The 13,609-nt window shown below is 41.4% G+C and overlaps 1 protein-coding gene across 1 annotated transcript in view; it reads left to right on the forward strand.

Moving 5' to 3' along the window:
* Positions 1–8,590: 8,590 nt before the first annotated feature.
* The window catches only part of ACSM1 (acyl-CoA synthetase medium chain family member 1), a 51,339-nt gene continuing 46,320 nt past the window's right edge, over positions 8,591–13,609 (forward strand). The window contains exons 1-2 of the mRNA XM_044233026.1: positions 8,591–8,685; positions 11,074–11,315. Of these exons, the coding sequence (XP_044088961.1) occupies positions 11,124–11,315 (192 nt within the window). The 5' untranslated portion in view covers positions 8,591–8,685; positions 11,074–11,123. The remainder of the gene's footprint in view (positions 8,686–11,073; positions 11,316–13,609) is intronic.

Below are 13,609 nucleotides of genomic sequence, written 5' to 3' on the forward strand. Positions count from 1 at the left end.
CACCTATGCGTCCTTTCCTCTTGTTTGCCTTCTCTTCCAGCCCCTGACAAAACACTTCTCTTGCAGTCATCTTAAAATACCTACTAGGCACATGATCTGATGAGCACTGGATGTTATACTCAACTAGTGAATCACCGAACACTACATCAAAAACTGGTGATGTACTACATTTATACTAACGTTGGCTAATTGAATGTAATTTAAAAAAATGAAAAAACCTACTAGAATGTGTACATCCTGTCATATACTCCTCCTGGAATCCACTGGGTGACACCAGAGTTTTATGTTCGGCCTAGTAGAGAGAGACAGTCTGCTAATCAAATAGCAGAACTTTGTCTTTCTCAGTCTGGATTTATCTACGTTTAAGGGAGCATCATTTAACTGACAGCTTCCAAAAGCTTAAAATCTAGCAGATTGTTCATTTTGACACTTTCACTGCTATCTTCATCATTTTTTATCATGTCCCCTTCCTCCGTGCCTAACTTGTAGGCTCAGGAATGATTGGTGATGGGAACTTGGCCCGTTAGGGGAAATGTATGACCCACGCAAAATATACTGTTTTACTCTCCTCCCTCCACTCCATCCCCTTCTCCAGACAGCTTGTATAAAGGAATCATAATATTTAGTCAGTCCTTTTCACAAAGATTGGCTTCCTGTGACTACAATGAAATCACTGAATATGGTCTTTTTCAGGATGAGCTAAAGATAGACCACCTCATCCTTCTTGTGCTTATCAAGCAAAAGCCTGTAGTCTACACCAGGAACGCTGAAAACCAAGAAGTAAGGGTTACCAAGTCCCATTGGTCAAGTATGAAATGTGTATAACTTCCCCGGGCAATCATTAGCTATGGGGGGAATCCCCAAACTAAACAATTTGTGTGTGTTGATGGCGTAAGTTGTCCTAGGCTTGTTGCCACTATTTGTAGATAGAAGGAGGACTTAGCCTGGGAAGGTACACTCAATATTATTTCAACATCAGGTTCAAGTTCTGAAGTGACAAAGGGAGGATTATTTTAACACATGCATAAATGGTTTGGACTTCATCTGGAGGGTAATGAACTTAGGCAACAATGCATTTCTAAATGATTGTGTTGGTAGGTGAAGGGTGAATACATTAGAGGTATGTTTACTTGTTTATGTAATTTTTATACCCAATGTGGGGCTTGAACTTTTCCCCCCAAGATCGAGTGTCACATGTTCTTTTTTTAAAAATTTTTAAATTTCTGGGACGCCTGGGTGGCGCAGTTGGTTAAACGACTGCCTCCGGCTCAGGGCGTGATCCTGGAGTCCCGGGATCAAGTCCCACATCAGGCTCCCAGCTCCATGGGGAGTCTGCTTCTCCCTCTGACCTTCTCCTCGCTCATGCTCTCTCTCACTGTCTCTCTCTCTCTCAAATAAATAAAATAAAATCTTAAAAAAAAAATTTTTTAAATTTCTTTTCAGCATAACAATATTCATTGTTTTTGCACCACACCCATGCAATCTGTGCAATCCGTGCCCTCTCTAATACCCACCACCTGGTTCCCCCAACCTCCCACCCACCCCGCCCCTTCAAAACCCTCAGATTGTTTTTTCAGAGTCCATAGTCTCTCATGGTTCACCTCCCCTTCCAATTTCCCTCAACTCCCTTCTCCTCTCTAACTCCCCTTGTCCTCCCTGCTATTTGTTATGCTCCACAAATGAGTGAAACCATATGATAACTTCTGACTGAGCCATCCAGGTGCCCCAAATTTGAGAATTCATAGCAGAAGAAATTCTATTTCTTGGAACTTGGTGATTTATTGACTAAATAAGTCAGGTGGGGTAGGGGAAAAGAGGCATTTAAGGACGATGTCTAGGGTTTTGATTAGTTACACTGGGTAGGTAATTATAACACTTTCTGAGAGAAACAGGTTTAAGGTGGGAATACTGAATTCAGTTGTGGTCATGTTAATAGAGACCATAACAAGGCTGTTATATATTTAGTGATCAGTTGGATATTTAAGTTTGGATTTGGGAGAGGTCATGATTTTAAATGTGGTTTAGGAAATTATCCAGAGCAAGAGAGAGAATGAGATAGAAAGTTCATAGGGAACGAGAGGAACTATTCACTGAGGATAGGTCCTTGGGGGACAGACAAGGATATCTAAAGAGAAGAAAGAGGAAGAGGATCCTGTGGACAATATTGAGAGAGAAGACTCAAAAAAGGAAAAGTGTGATAACAGAAAGAAGAGAGCAATTAAAGAGTTCATTGATATCGCCCAGAATGGCCAAGAGTCAGAACTGGAAAGGATTCATTCATCTGGAAGCAAGAATATTAGAAAACTTATTTCCAGAAAACAGCAACAACAACAACCAACAAATCAACCATTTCAATCAGTAATTAAGGGGAAAAAATTAGCTATGGCTTATGACAGAAAAGATGGTAACAACTAATGTATTCAGCTATGTCCAATAAACACTAATTGGAAGGGGAAGGAACAGAAGAAAAGATACATAAGCAAGGAAGCAACTTTTGGAGGAGGAAAGGACTTGAACAAATATGGTGAACATTGCTTTTCTCCTGTTCTTATGGCCTGAATTGTGTCCTCCAAATTTCTTATGTTGTAACCCTAACCCCCAGTACCTCAGAATGTGACTATACTTGGAAATAAGGTGTTTAAAGAGTCAATTAAGTTAAAATGAGGTTATTAGAATGGGCCTTCATCCAACCTGACTGGCATGCGTAAAAGAAGAGCAGATTACGACCCACAGAAAGACACCAGGGATGCATTGCACAGATGGATGACCATGTGAAGAGATGGCAAGAGGAAATCAACCCTGCCAGCACCATGATCTTGAACTTCCAGCCTCCAGAATTGTGAGGAAATAAATGTCTGTTTAGAGCACCCAGTGTACAATGTTTTGTTACAGCAGTCCTAGCAGTCTTATACACCTACTCAGTGGCCTTCCCCACAATCACCTCTACCCTGCCTTGTTCCTTGCTAAAGGAACCCTGATTTTGTCCAGAGCCAGAGCTTACCCTTCCGATTTCTCTTCCATTAAGTCAATTACAAAGTCTCAGTTTGTGACTTCTATGTCCTCTGCTCCTGTGAGGTAGAGTAGATTTTTTTTCCAGCAAATACTTGCTTTCTATTCACCCCCTCCCCCATACACACTCTCCTGCGGAGAGGAATATGATTCTCTGCTCCGTGCTGTTGAGCATGGTCTTTGGCTTGTTTTGGCCAATAGAATGTTAACAGAGATGATGCAAGCAGAAATTTTAAATGTAAAAAAAAGTAAAAAATAAACGTACTTATAGGTTTTGGCTTGATTTTGGGTGCCTCTGCTGTCCACTATGCAAAGAGCCACTAGTCTGAGATTTATGAGAGAGAAATGTGTGTTAAATAAATGTGTGCCACTCTTTGTTATGCAGTATTCTCACAACAACAAACAACTGATCAAATCTTAATCTCCTTTTTTTTTTTTAAACAAAAAGAGAACAAGACTGGTCTCATGTATTTGACAGTGAAACTCTATTGGAAATGGGATTTAATAACAGCAACAATTTTTACTTTCACTGTACTCATTTTTAGTTTCTTCCCTGTGGAAAGTAAAATAATTGCTTAATTAGGGATGCCTAGGAGGCTCCATCAGTTAAGCGTCTTCCTTCTGCTCAGGTCATGATTCCAGGGTCCGGGGGTCACGTCCCACATCAGGCTTCTTGCTCAACAGGGAGCCTGTTTCTTCCTCTGCCTGCCACTCCTCCTGCTTGCTCAGCCAGTCTCTCACTCTCTCTGATAAATAAATAAAAAATTTTTAAAAGTAATAATTGAGTAATTATAGTGGTGGTACAGAGCTTCATTTAGACTGCTATGGATTTGTTTGTGGTTTTATTTAATATTTTAATAAGGAAATTGATGTAAAGGAGAATATTGAATAAATAAGAATAGAGGTAATTGTGCATGGTTATATGAAAAAAGAAGAAAGGAAGGAAGGACATGAGGGAGAGGGGGAGGGAGGGAGAGAGAGAACAAGGAAGGAAGGGGGGAGGAAGAAAGAAGAAGGAAAGAGAAGAAATGAAGGTGAGGTATGGCTGAATAAGTCTGAGAAACAGTAGGAATGGAGCAAGATTGCAAAAGAAGAAGGAAGGAGTGGAACCTGTATTCCTTAAGAAATTAAAAATAGAGCTTCCCTATGACCCTGCAATTGCACTACTGGGTATTTACCCCAAAGATACAGATGTAGTGAAAAGAAGGGGCACCTGTACCCCAGTGTTCATAGCAGCAATGGCCACAGTCGCTAAACTGTGGAAAGCACCAAGGTGCCCTTCAACAGACAGACGGATAAAGAAGATACGGTCCATATCATATATACAATGGAGTATTATGCCTCTGTCAGAAAGGATGAATACCCAACGTTTGTATCAACATGGATGGGACTGGAGGAGATTATGCTGAGTGAAATAAGTCAAGCAGAGAGAGTCAATTATCATATGGTTTCACTTACTTGTGGAGCATAAGCAATAACACGGAGGACATTGGGAGATGGAGAGAAGTGAGTTGGGGAGAGTCGGAGGGGGAGACAAACCATGAGAGACTGTGGACTCTGAGAGACAGAGTTTTGGAGGGGGGCTTTGGGGAGGGTGGAGTGAGCCTGGTGGTGGGTATTAAGGAGGGCATGTATTGCATGGAGCACTGGGTGTGGTGCACAAACAATGAATTTTGGAACACTGAAAAAAATAAAACCTGAAAGAAAAGGCAAGTAGTGTCATCTTCACCTAAAAGGAAGTAGCTAGCTAAGGATCCATGGTGAAAGTAGCCAGATTTTATTTTTTATTTCTACTTAAGGAATATACATTGTAAAGTTTTTAAATTCCAGTTAGTTAATGGGGCACGTGGGTGGTTCAGTTAAGTGTCCCACTCTTGATTTCAGGTCAGGTCATGATCTCAGGGTTGTGGAAATCGACCCCTGCATCGGGCTCAGCCGGGAGTCTGCTTGGGAATCTCTCTTTCTCATGCTGAACCTCACCCCTCAAAAATTAAAAATAATATAAAATAAAATAAATTCCAGTTAGTTAACATACACTGTGATTAGTAGTTGTAGGTGTACAGTTCAGTGATTCAACACTTACATACAACACCTGGTACTCATCACAAGTGCACTCCTTAATCCCCATCACCTATTTTACGCATCGCCCCACTCCCCCCAGCAAGAAACAGACACTTAACTAGAGTGCACAAACTGATGGTTACCAGAAATGGGCCAACTTTGAGAGTCGCCAGTGTGACTTCTAGTTCCGTTGCCACAGGGACCCACCCACTGGGAAGCGGTCTTTCTCCAACATCACCACACGGGTGCAGTAGAGATCCGCCAGAGTGACACCCATAGAGGCACCGCCCTGGGTTCACACAAAGCACTAGGAAAAGATACGTGTTTGAGAGGCGCAGTGTGAGGGGCAGAGTGGGGACCAAGAGAATCAGCTTTAATCAAAGGTGCAGTCAGCCTGGGCACAGTATATCGGCTGTGAGAACTCTGATCAGAAGTTAACCTCTTAATTTTAGCTCCCTTTAACTAACCCTTCAGTAGGCTAATAGAGCCAGTTTGCCGCCAAAGGAGGGGTACCAGGGAGGAGTGAGCAGGAAGGGGGCATGTGCTCAGAAGAGCGGGGGTATTTACAGGAACTAAGATGCAGCTTTTTGATTTAGTCTTTTTTTTTTTTTTTGGTCATTCTTTTCTCTCTGCTTGTGGTTATCATTCCATCTCCCATATTCTTCCAGTCTGAGTACTCTGAAAAGAAGTGGATCCTGGCACACCTGCGTGGCTCAGTTGGTTAAGTGTCTGCCTTTGGCTCAGGTCATAATCTCGGGGTCCTAGAATCGAGTCCTGCATCAGGCTCCTTGCTCAGTGAGGAGCCTGCTTCTCTGTCTCCCTCTGCCCTTTCCCTCTCACCAACACCCCCCCGCATGCATGTGCACGCGCTCTCTCTCTCTCTCTCTCTCAAAAAAATAATAAAATCTTAAAAAGAAAAAAAAAAAAAGACAGAGTTACATCAAATTGAGAACTTAAAACATCCAGCTTAGCTGGGGAAGTCTCATGGAGACAGCCAGGCCAGCATCCCCATGGAGAGGCCTGGGTGGAGTGTCCTCCCCCAAGCTGAGACTTCCATCTGACCATAGGGCCATAGGGCAAATGATGGGCTCTGAAGCGAAACATGCCTGCCGAGGCACAGTTTGGAGTGAGCTAAATTCCTATTTTGTGATTTCTTTACATATTCAAGGAGACTGGACTAGCTGTGTTTGCCTTCCCTCCCCTTCAGATTCCATTCTGGTGGGGCTAGCCCAGCCTGGAGCCAGAAGAGCTGCAAGGCAAAATGTATAGCTCTTAGATTCCAGACCAGAAGGGCCAGTTCTGACCTGGAAGCCAGCTAATAATTAACTCGGCTCCCAAGGTCCCTTATGCAGCACAAGTCTCCCAAAACAACATTCTTTAGCCTACCTGCGCACATGCAGGTCCCCGTGGCTGGTCAGGACAAGTCACAGAAACCTCTATCCACACAATACAACAGAGAATGAGGCTGATAGTGTCTCTGCCATATTTTGATGTTACTCTGTCCACACAGGGTTTCCAGGACTACTGAGTCAGGGGAAGAGAGTATAGAGAACTCATAACTGCTCTTCAGTGCCCAAACTAGATGTGACTTGTGTCTGTCTAGTGTTCAATATCCAGACCTGGAATTCAGTGGGCTCATTCAGACTACAAGAGAGGCTTTGAAATGAAAAGAGAAGTGTGAACGGAATCTTCAGAGAATTCCACTATCTCTATCATAGACCCATTTTTACAGATCACCAAACCAAGGCACAAGAGACTAAGAAACCAACTCAATGTCACAGAGCTGGTAACTGGTGAAAGCTAGACTGAACCAGGCTGCCTGGCCCAGAGCTGGACTTCTTCACCCACAACACCAGCGTTGCAGTTCCACATGGGGGAGCCACTGAGATCCAGAGTGTGTCTTGTAGACTTTCCTTCCTGTCCCCATTTTCTTCCCCAAAGTATCTGCCTCTTCTGCTTGAGTATCAGGGCCTTTTATACTTTGATATTTTGGCTGTTTAATCTTTCCTTACTATGGCAAGTCAACTTATCACTGCCTTCTCACTTACTCCTCTCCATAAAAAGTCTGTCTTGAGCTGGAAATTGATCATAAATGAATTGGTCAGGACAACCCACCTCTTGGAAGCCAGGCTTGCTCTCAAATCCGGGAATGTCTTAGGTGTCTCCAGCAATCTTTGTGGTACTTTTGTCCCTGCTTCATTGGAGGGTGGGAGTGAAAAGTTGCTGTGAAAGTTGGGCCGGGGTCCCCAGCAACACCCCCAAAATGGCTCTAGTAGAAGACTAACAATACAAGCCACTTTATGCAGCAATCCAGGCTTATTTAATGCAACGTTAATATCAACGCAGTGTTTACATGTCTGAGCCAAGCACTATGCAGACTTTACCTGGTGCTGTTCTTTCAAGGAACCTGAGGAACATATCTTTTTTTTTTTTTTCATATAAACATTTTTCTCCTTTATTTTTTTTCTTTTTTTAATTTTTTATTTTTTATAAACCGAGGAACATATCTTATTAACAACCACACTCCTCTGTTTTGTTAGAAGAGGCCAACGGCTTGTCCATCAGCCATTTTGTAAGTTGTTGAGCCAGGATTTAAGCCCAAGACCTTGGGATTCCAAAGACCCTGCATTTGTTAGTACACTGAACTATTTCTCTACAAATCCCAAATTAACAAAAATAGCCAATATTGATTAGGCCAAGCACTGTGCTATGTGCTCATCAGGAATTATTCCGTCTAATCCTAACAACGTAATAACAAGACAACCATAAGGTGTCACTGTTATCATTCCCATTTTACAAGAGCTGAAAATTCATTTCATTTATGATCAATTATGAATTACCAATTCATTTATGATCAATTTTCAGCTCCAGACATTTTTTATAACAGTAGAGAAAGGACGTCAGTGAAAGTCAAAGAGATGGTACATGAAAGACTGGAGACTTAAACTCAGATCTTTCTGCTTCCAGAGCGCAGGCATTAACTACTAAGCCATATTGCCACTTGGCTGTCATTTAAATGTGAGCACTAGAGGCATGGGGCTGGGAAAGAGGGCAGGTTAGTCCCAGAGTTAGTGAGAATTCTCCATTTGATTTTGTTTCTTTTTTTTTTTTTTTAAATCTTTTTTTTTTTTAAGATTTTATTTATTTATTTGACAGAGAGAAATCACAAGTAGGCAGAGAGGCAGGCAGAGAGAGAGAGAGGGAAGCAGGCTCCCTGCTGAGCAGAGAGCCCGATGGGGGCTCCATCCCAGGACTCTGAGATCATGACCTGAGCCGAAGGCAGCGGCTTAACCCACTGAGCCACCCAGGCGCCCCTGATTTTGTTTCTTTACACCACAAGTCATCCCGTAAGAATTGGAATGGCTTCATATGGTTTATTTTTCCAACCCAGAGTCTCTCCAGTGTAGGGTTGGGATAGTTTCCTGTCCTGTTCTAACTGAGCATCTCCTCCCACTTCAGAGTTGTCCAATTCCTGATCTCCACCCCTAGATATGGGCAGTCCTTTCTGTGTGCACACCCCTGGGAACTTTCCTCATTAGAGAGAAGTGAGTATATTAAGTCCCCATTTCTCTACAAGCCCGAGATAAAGCCCAGCTGTTTTCTAGACACTGCCAGGTAAGGCATGTAAATGACAACTTCTTTGTGAGGTGTGTGTGTGTGTGTGTGTGTGTGTGTGTGTCACAAGGCAGTAGAATATTTACAGAGACCTGGGTTTAAAATCCAAAGGCCCAAATCCAGATGCTTGTAATGTCATTTATCAGTTAGTTGACTTTGGGCAAGGCTCTTAACTTCTTTGATACTTTGCCTCCTTGATGCAAAATGAAGACGGTGATATTGAATAAAAAGGATAAATGAGAATATATGTGTGATATGCCTAGCACAGTGGCTGGCATGTAGAGGGTGATCTGTTTAAAGTTAGGCAGCTCTGAGTATGGTGAGTCATGCAGGAAGGTACAGAAGAGAGTATGAAGACTCAGAAAGTGAACACTTGAAAGAAAATTCCACTATGCAGAAGTTGGTTCATATTATATAAAGTGAATACCTTTCATCTAAAAAATTTTTTTAAAAATATCTAACCGGAAGAATGGTTTGTTTCAGAATTTGCTGGAAGTCAGAGAGTGTTCCAGTATTTATCGAGCCCTTAGTATATGTTAGGCAGTAGCTGGCAGTGTCGTTTATACAGATTATCTCACTAATTCTCTGGGAAGTCAGGTGGTAGATATTACTAGTGTGTCTTCAGTTTCAGTGGCCAGGGTCATCAAGGTCATCTAATGAACTTGTTTTAACTTAATCACCCCTGCAAAGACTCTGTCTCCAAATACAGTCACATTCTGAAGTACCGGGGATTAAGACTTTAACAGATGAATTCTAAGGGACACAAATGAGCCCATAATAAAGGATTAATTAATTTCCTCATTATTTCTGTCCATTTGCTTTTGTCTTCAGCCACTTATTGAGGGGTTGTTTGGGCTGACCGTGGGTCTTTTAGACCTGAGGTTATTTTAGACTTAAAATCCAAAGGCCCAATTCCAGACTTTTTAGACTTTTAGAGTCTGAGGTTATTTATGTATCTGTGCCTTAAAATAACAAATGAGTCAGGTATTCCTGCTCTGAATCGGTTCAGGCTTATAGAGGGTTAGACAACAGAGAAGGCAGGCTTCTAAAACCAGGTCTGCGCAACACTTGCCTTGCAAACTTGGAGAAATCCCCTTTTGGTGTGTTGGTCTTAATCAAATATTTTAAGCTCAAATATCCAGGGACTTGACAGGAACAGTAAGTGGAGAAGCAAGTAGGCATGACAAAATAAGGAGTGGTGGAAACCATGTGAAATTGGAGAACATTCTATTTGCGTAAGATTCTCAGCTCCAGCCATTTGTGCTGGTTTGATTGCCAGACTTCAAGACTTTTAAATGAAATCTCCTAAGGTTTAAATGTTGACAATTTAAATTTTTCCTCCAAAGACCGAGAGCCAGCAAGAATATGTCTGAGGGCCAGATCTGGGCCTGCGGCGATCTTAGTGTCTCTTTCTTGCCCCAGAATGCTCTGATGAAACCTAAGGTAGTACTGTTGATTGACAGGGATTAAAAAGAGGGCATTACTTTAGTTAAGTCACAAGGCCCAGGGATCCATGCTGACAAGCAAACTGTAATAGATGAACTTTTCGTATATCCTCTCTTCTGGAGACATTAACACAAGGGCATATTTAGCAGTCCCTCTCCCTGCTAGGAATGTGAGGTAGGCTTCTGGGGGCAGCATCAAAATTGGGGTTAGGTTATTATAGGTCTAAACTGGCAGAAAATAAACTAAGGTTTTATTGATCTATTGATCTATTCTATCAATATTCTATGGTCTGTTGTCAAACAGACATAGATCACAAAAATTATGTGATTGCTGAAACTAATGAGGAGAGGAGGCTTTATTAGTTTGGGCGGTAAGGGGCTTGACTCTCAAGCTGTACCTGAAGTGGTTTTCTTCAGTTAACATTCTCATGGAAAGATTGTTCTAGCTTAAGCCAGTTTTCACAATAAGACTTCAACAATAATAAAAGAAGTTTCCGGTCCCATGTAAAAGGGGCCTTTGTTGGAATCTGGAGTGGCAAACAAATCGTATTTCATGTGTCAGCTCTCATGGGTTGGACGTAGCTGCCTCCAATATTATCCTGGGAAAGCCCCCTTCGGCCAGATCTCAGTCCACAAGGGAAGTTGTTGTGATATTAGTACTGAGTATGGTGTTGTCCTGAGTATGGTGATGTGTATTTGTCACATACAATGTGTATTTGTCACTGATTGTCTCAAGTGACAGAAACCCAACTTCACGCAGGAAAAATTGTTGTCCCACAGAATTCAGGACAGGATATTAACAAGAGAGGGAGTAGAGATGTGGATGGGCCTTGGGCCTTCCAAATTCTGGTGAGCTGAAACAAAACTATTACTCTAACAAAGCTATTGCTTTCCTTTTGTGGATGAAATTACCATTCCATAACCAGTCTATTAACCATCCAAGGCAGGTGACGACCTGAGAATTCTGTGCTGTCTTCCTGAGCACTGTCCACCATGCAGCAGCTAATGAGGTTCCTGGGCCTCTGGAATATCCACAAACCCTCCCATGGCTTTCACTCTGCCTTTGGGTACCTTCATTGCCAGGCTTTAACAGAAGTTGGAGCCCCGAGGTGGAATGACTATGATGTTCCCAAGGAATTTAACTTTGCAAGTGATGTCCTAGACTACTGGACTCGAATGGAGAAGGTAAGAAGCCACCTGTGATGAGAAGTGAGGACAGGAATGGCCTCACTGACTTCGTCATGCTCCTATTAGACTGAGAGGCACTGAACCAGGAATGGCTTCCACCTCAGCTCACCACTGGTGTGGGAAAAGCTCATGTTTGGGGGTTCAATTCTCAGCCTGGCCACTTTATCACTTCTCTGAGCCTCGGTGGTTTTATCTGTAAAATGGGGATAATATCATTTAGGAAACAAGAAAGTGGGTGAATATATCACATAACTGTGACCAAGTGCAAAGCTGCTAATAACAAGGTTAGCAAGGAGATGTTAGTCTGAATTCTTACCTTCATCTAAGGAGACTATGAGCCTAACTGGCATTTGTCTCATCAGACTTGGGTCTCACTTCAGGCTTCACTCGTAGGGAAAGGACAGATCACCTGACTGTACAAATGAGTGTCTGGCATCTTTAGCAAAGTCTTGTCATCTCTCATTCTGTGAAGAGGGCTAGTGCACTGGATTCCTCTCTATCAGCTGCCTACTTGAGCATGGCTTTAGGGTCTATCCAGAGAAGAAAGTCTAGAGGTTACACGTCTCTGCAGAAGAACCTAAGTGCTTGGTTTGTCTTTCCCAAGAGAAAGACCAGAGAGTTAACATAAAATGGAGTTAGAGAGTTAATGTGTTAATTAATTGAATTTAAATAAAATAAAATAAAATTTTCTTAAAAAAAGAAGGGTAGAGAAATGTTTAACCTACACTTGTAACATTTGGTCAGAGGTCATAAATAGTAAAATGGTATATTTTTACAAAAAATAAAAAGGAAGTTCATATAATTTAAAATTTCCCATGAACCTGTGTTTATATGTTAGTATTCAGCTAACATGGGAGCTTCCTCCCCACCTCCTTCTTTCTCCTTTCTCTGAATTTCCATAGTAACACCAAGGAAAATAGAGGGCTCAATTAGGGAGAGCAATATATATATATATTTTTTATATTTATATTTATATATATCATATATATTTATATAATATATAAATAATATAATAAATAAATAATATATAAATATATATACTGTATATTTATAATATATATTATATATTTATAATATATAAATATATATGGGCCAAATCAAGCACTTTGCATTTAATACTATGACTAGATGGATACTTAGCCCCATTTTCCAGACAGGAAAACTGAGGTTCCAAGGATTTTAAATAACCCTCAGAAACCACCACATACTCAATAAATGAAGGAGCAGGATTTGGATCCAGGCTGTCTGAGTCTATAATACTTTATTTAATTTGGTCTCACAGTCTGATGATGTCAAACATCTCTGCCTTCAGACTCTAAAATGACTTTGGTCACTGCCCTGACCAGTAATCTAGTTAAGAACTTTTTTGAACCGTGAGACAGGCTGGAGAGGGAGGAGGTGGAAAGGAAGAAGAGTTGCCATCACTTTCCCCCTGATTTATCTTTATTTAGTCCTTATAGTTAGTTAATGCACCAACCCATGGAGATAAATGCCAAGTAAATATGACCCCAGGGATGCCTCATCTTTGTTGGGTTTTCTGTCTTATTATCAATCCTTGCCAATTTGTCCATGTCTCCAAATTCTCCCCACCCCCCAGGATCCTCATCCCCTTAATATTTATTCTCACAGCATTTCTTATTTGTCTGTTTCCACTTTCCCAATTGCCTTGATCATAATGAGTGTCTCTTTAATGAGGCATGGCACCTGTCACCTAGCTCTAGCTTTCCCTCCATAAACATTGGTGGAATAAAAGTTTTGAAACCTGCCTTACAAGCTCTCTAAGTCTTGACGTTGTTCCTATGAAAGACACTTCAGAAGGTCCACTGCAGTCCGCTCTGGCTTCCTTACAGCTTAACAGGTACCACCTGAGAACTGATCCATGACCCAAACAACACAAAGCCATAATGAGTGATAAAATTTGTTTTAATTCACATTTCAACATATTTTACTTATAAAATACGTTAGAAATCCAATTTTTTTTTCAAAATGTGTGTGTGTGTGTGTGTTGGCAAAGAATTTGTTATAAGACGAAAGAGAGTACCTGGTGAGCCAGGCAACATATGTCAAGGCATGGAATACAGACCACCAATTTATAACCCATGACTATTCTTGGAAATTAAATCCTTTGTTACTCTAGGCTCCTAAGATAGATAATCTACTTTAGTAGATTTCTGGAGCAGCCTCCCAAATCTGAGAGGTCACATTCTGTCCAAATTCATTCATTCATTCATTCATTCATTCATTCAGCTAAGACTTAGTGAGCCCCTACCCCGTGCCATTATTATTCTAGA

The sequence above is a fragment of the Neovison vison genome, chromosome 14 (assembly GCF_020171115.1).
Source record: "Neovison vison isolate M4711 chromosome 14, ASM_NN_V1, whole genome shotgun sequence".
Lineage (NCBI taxonomy): Eukaryota > Metazoa > Chordata > Mammalia > Carnivora > Mustelidae > Neogale > Neogale vison.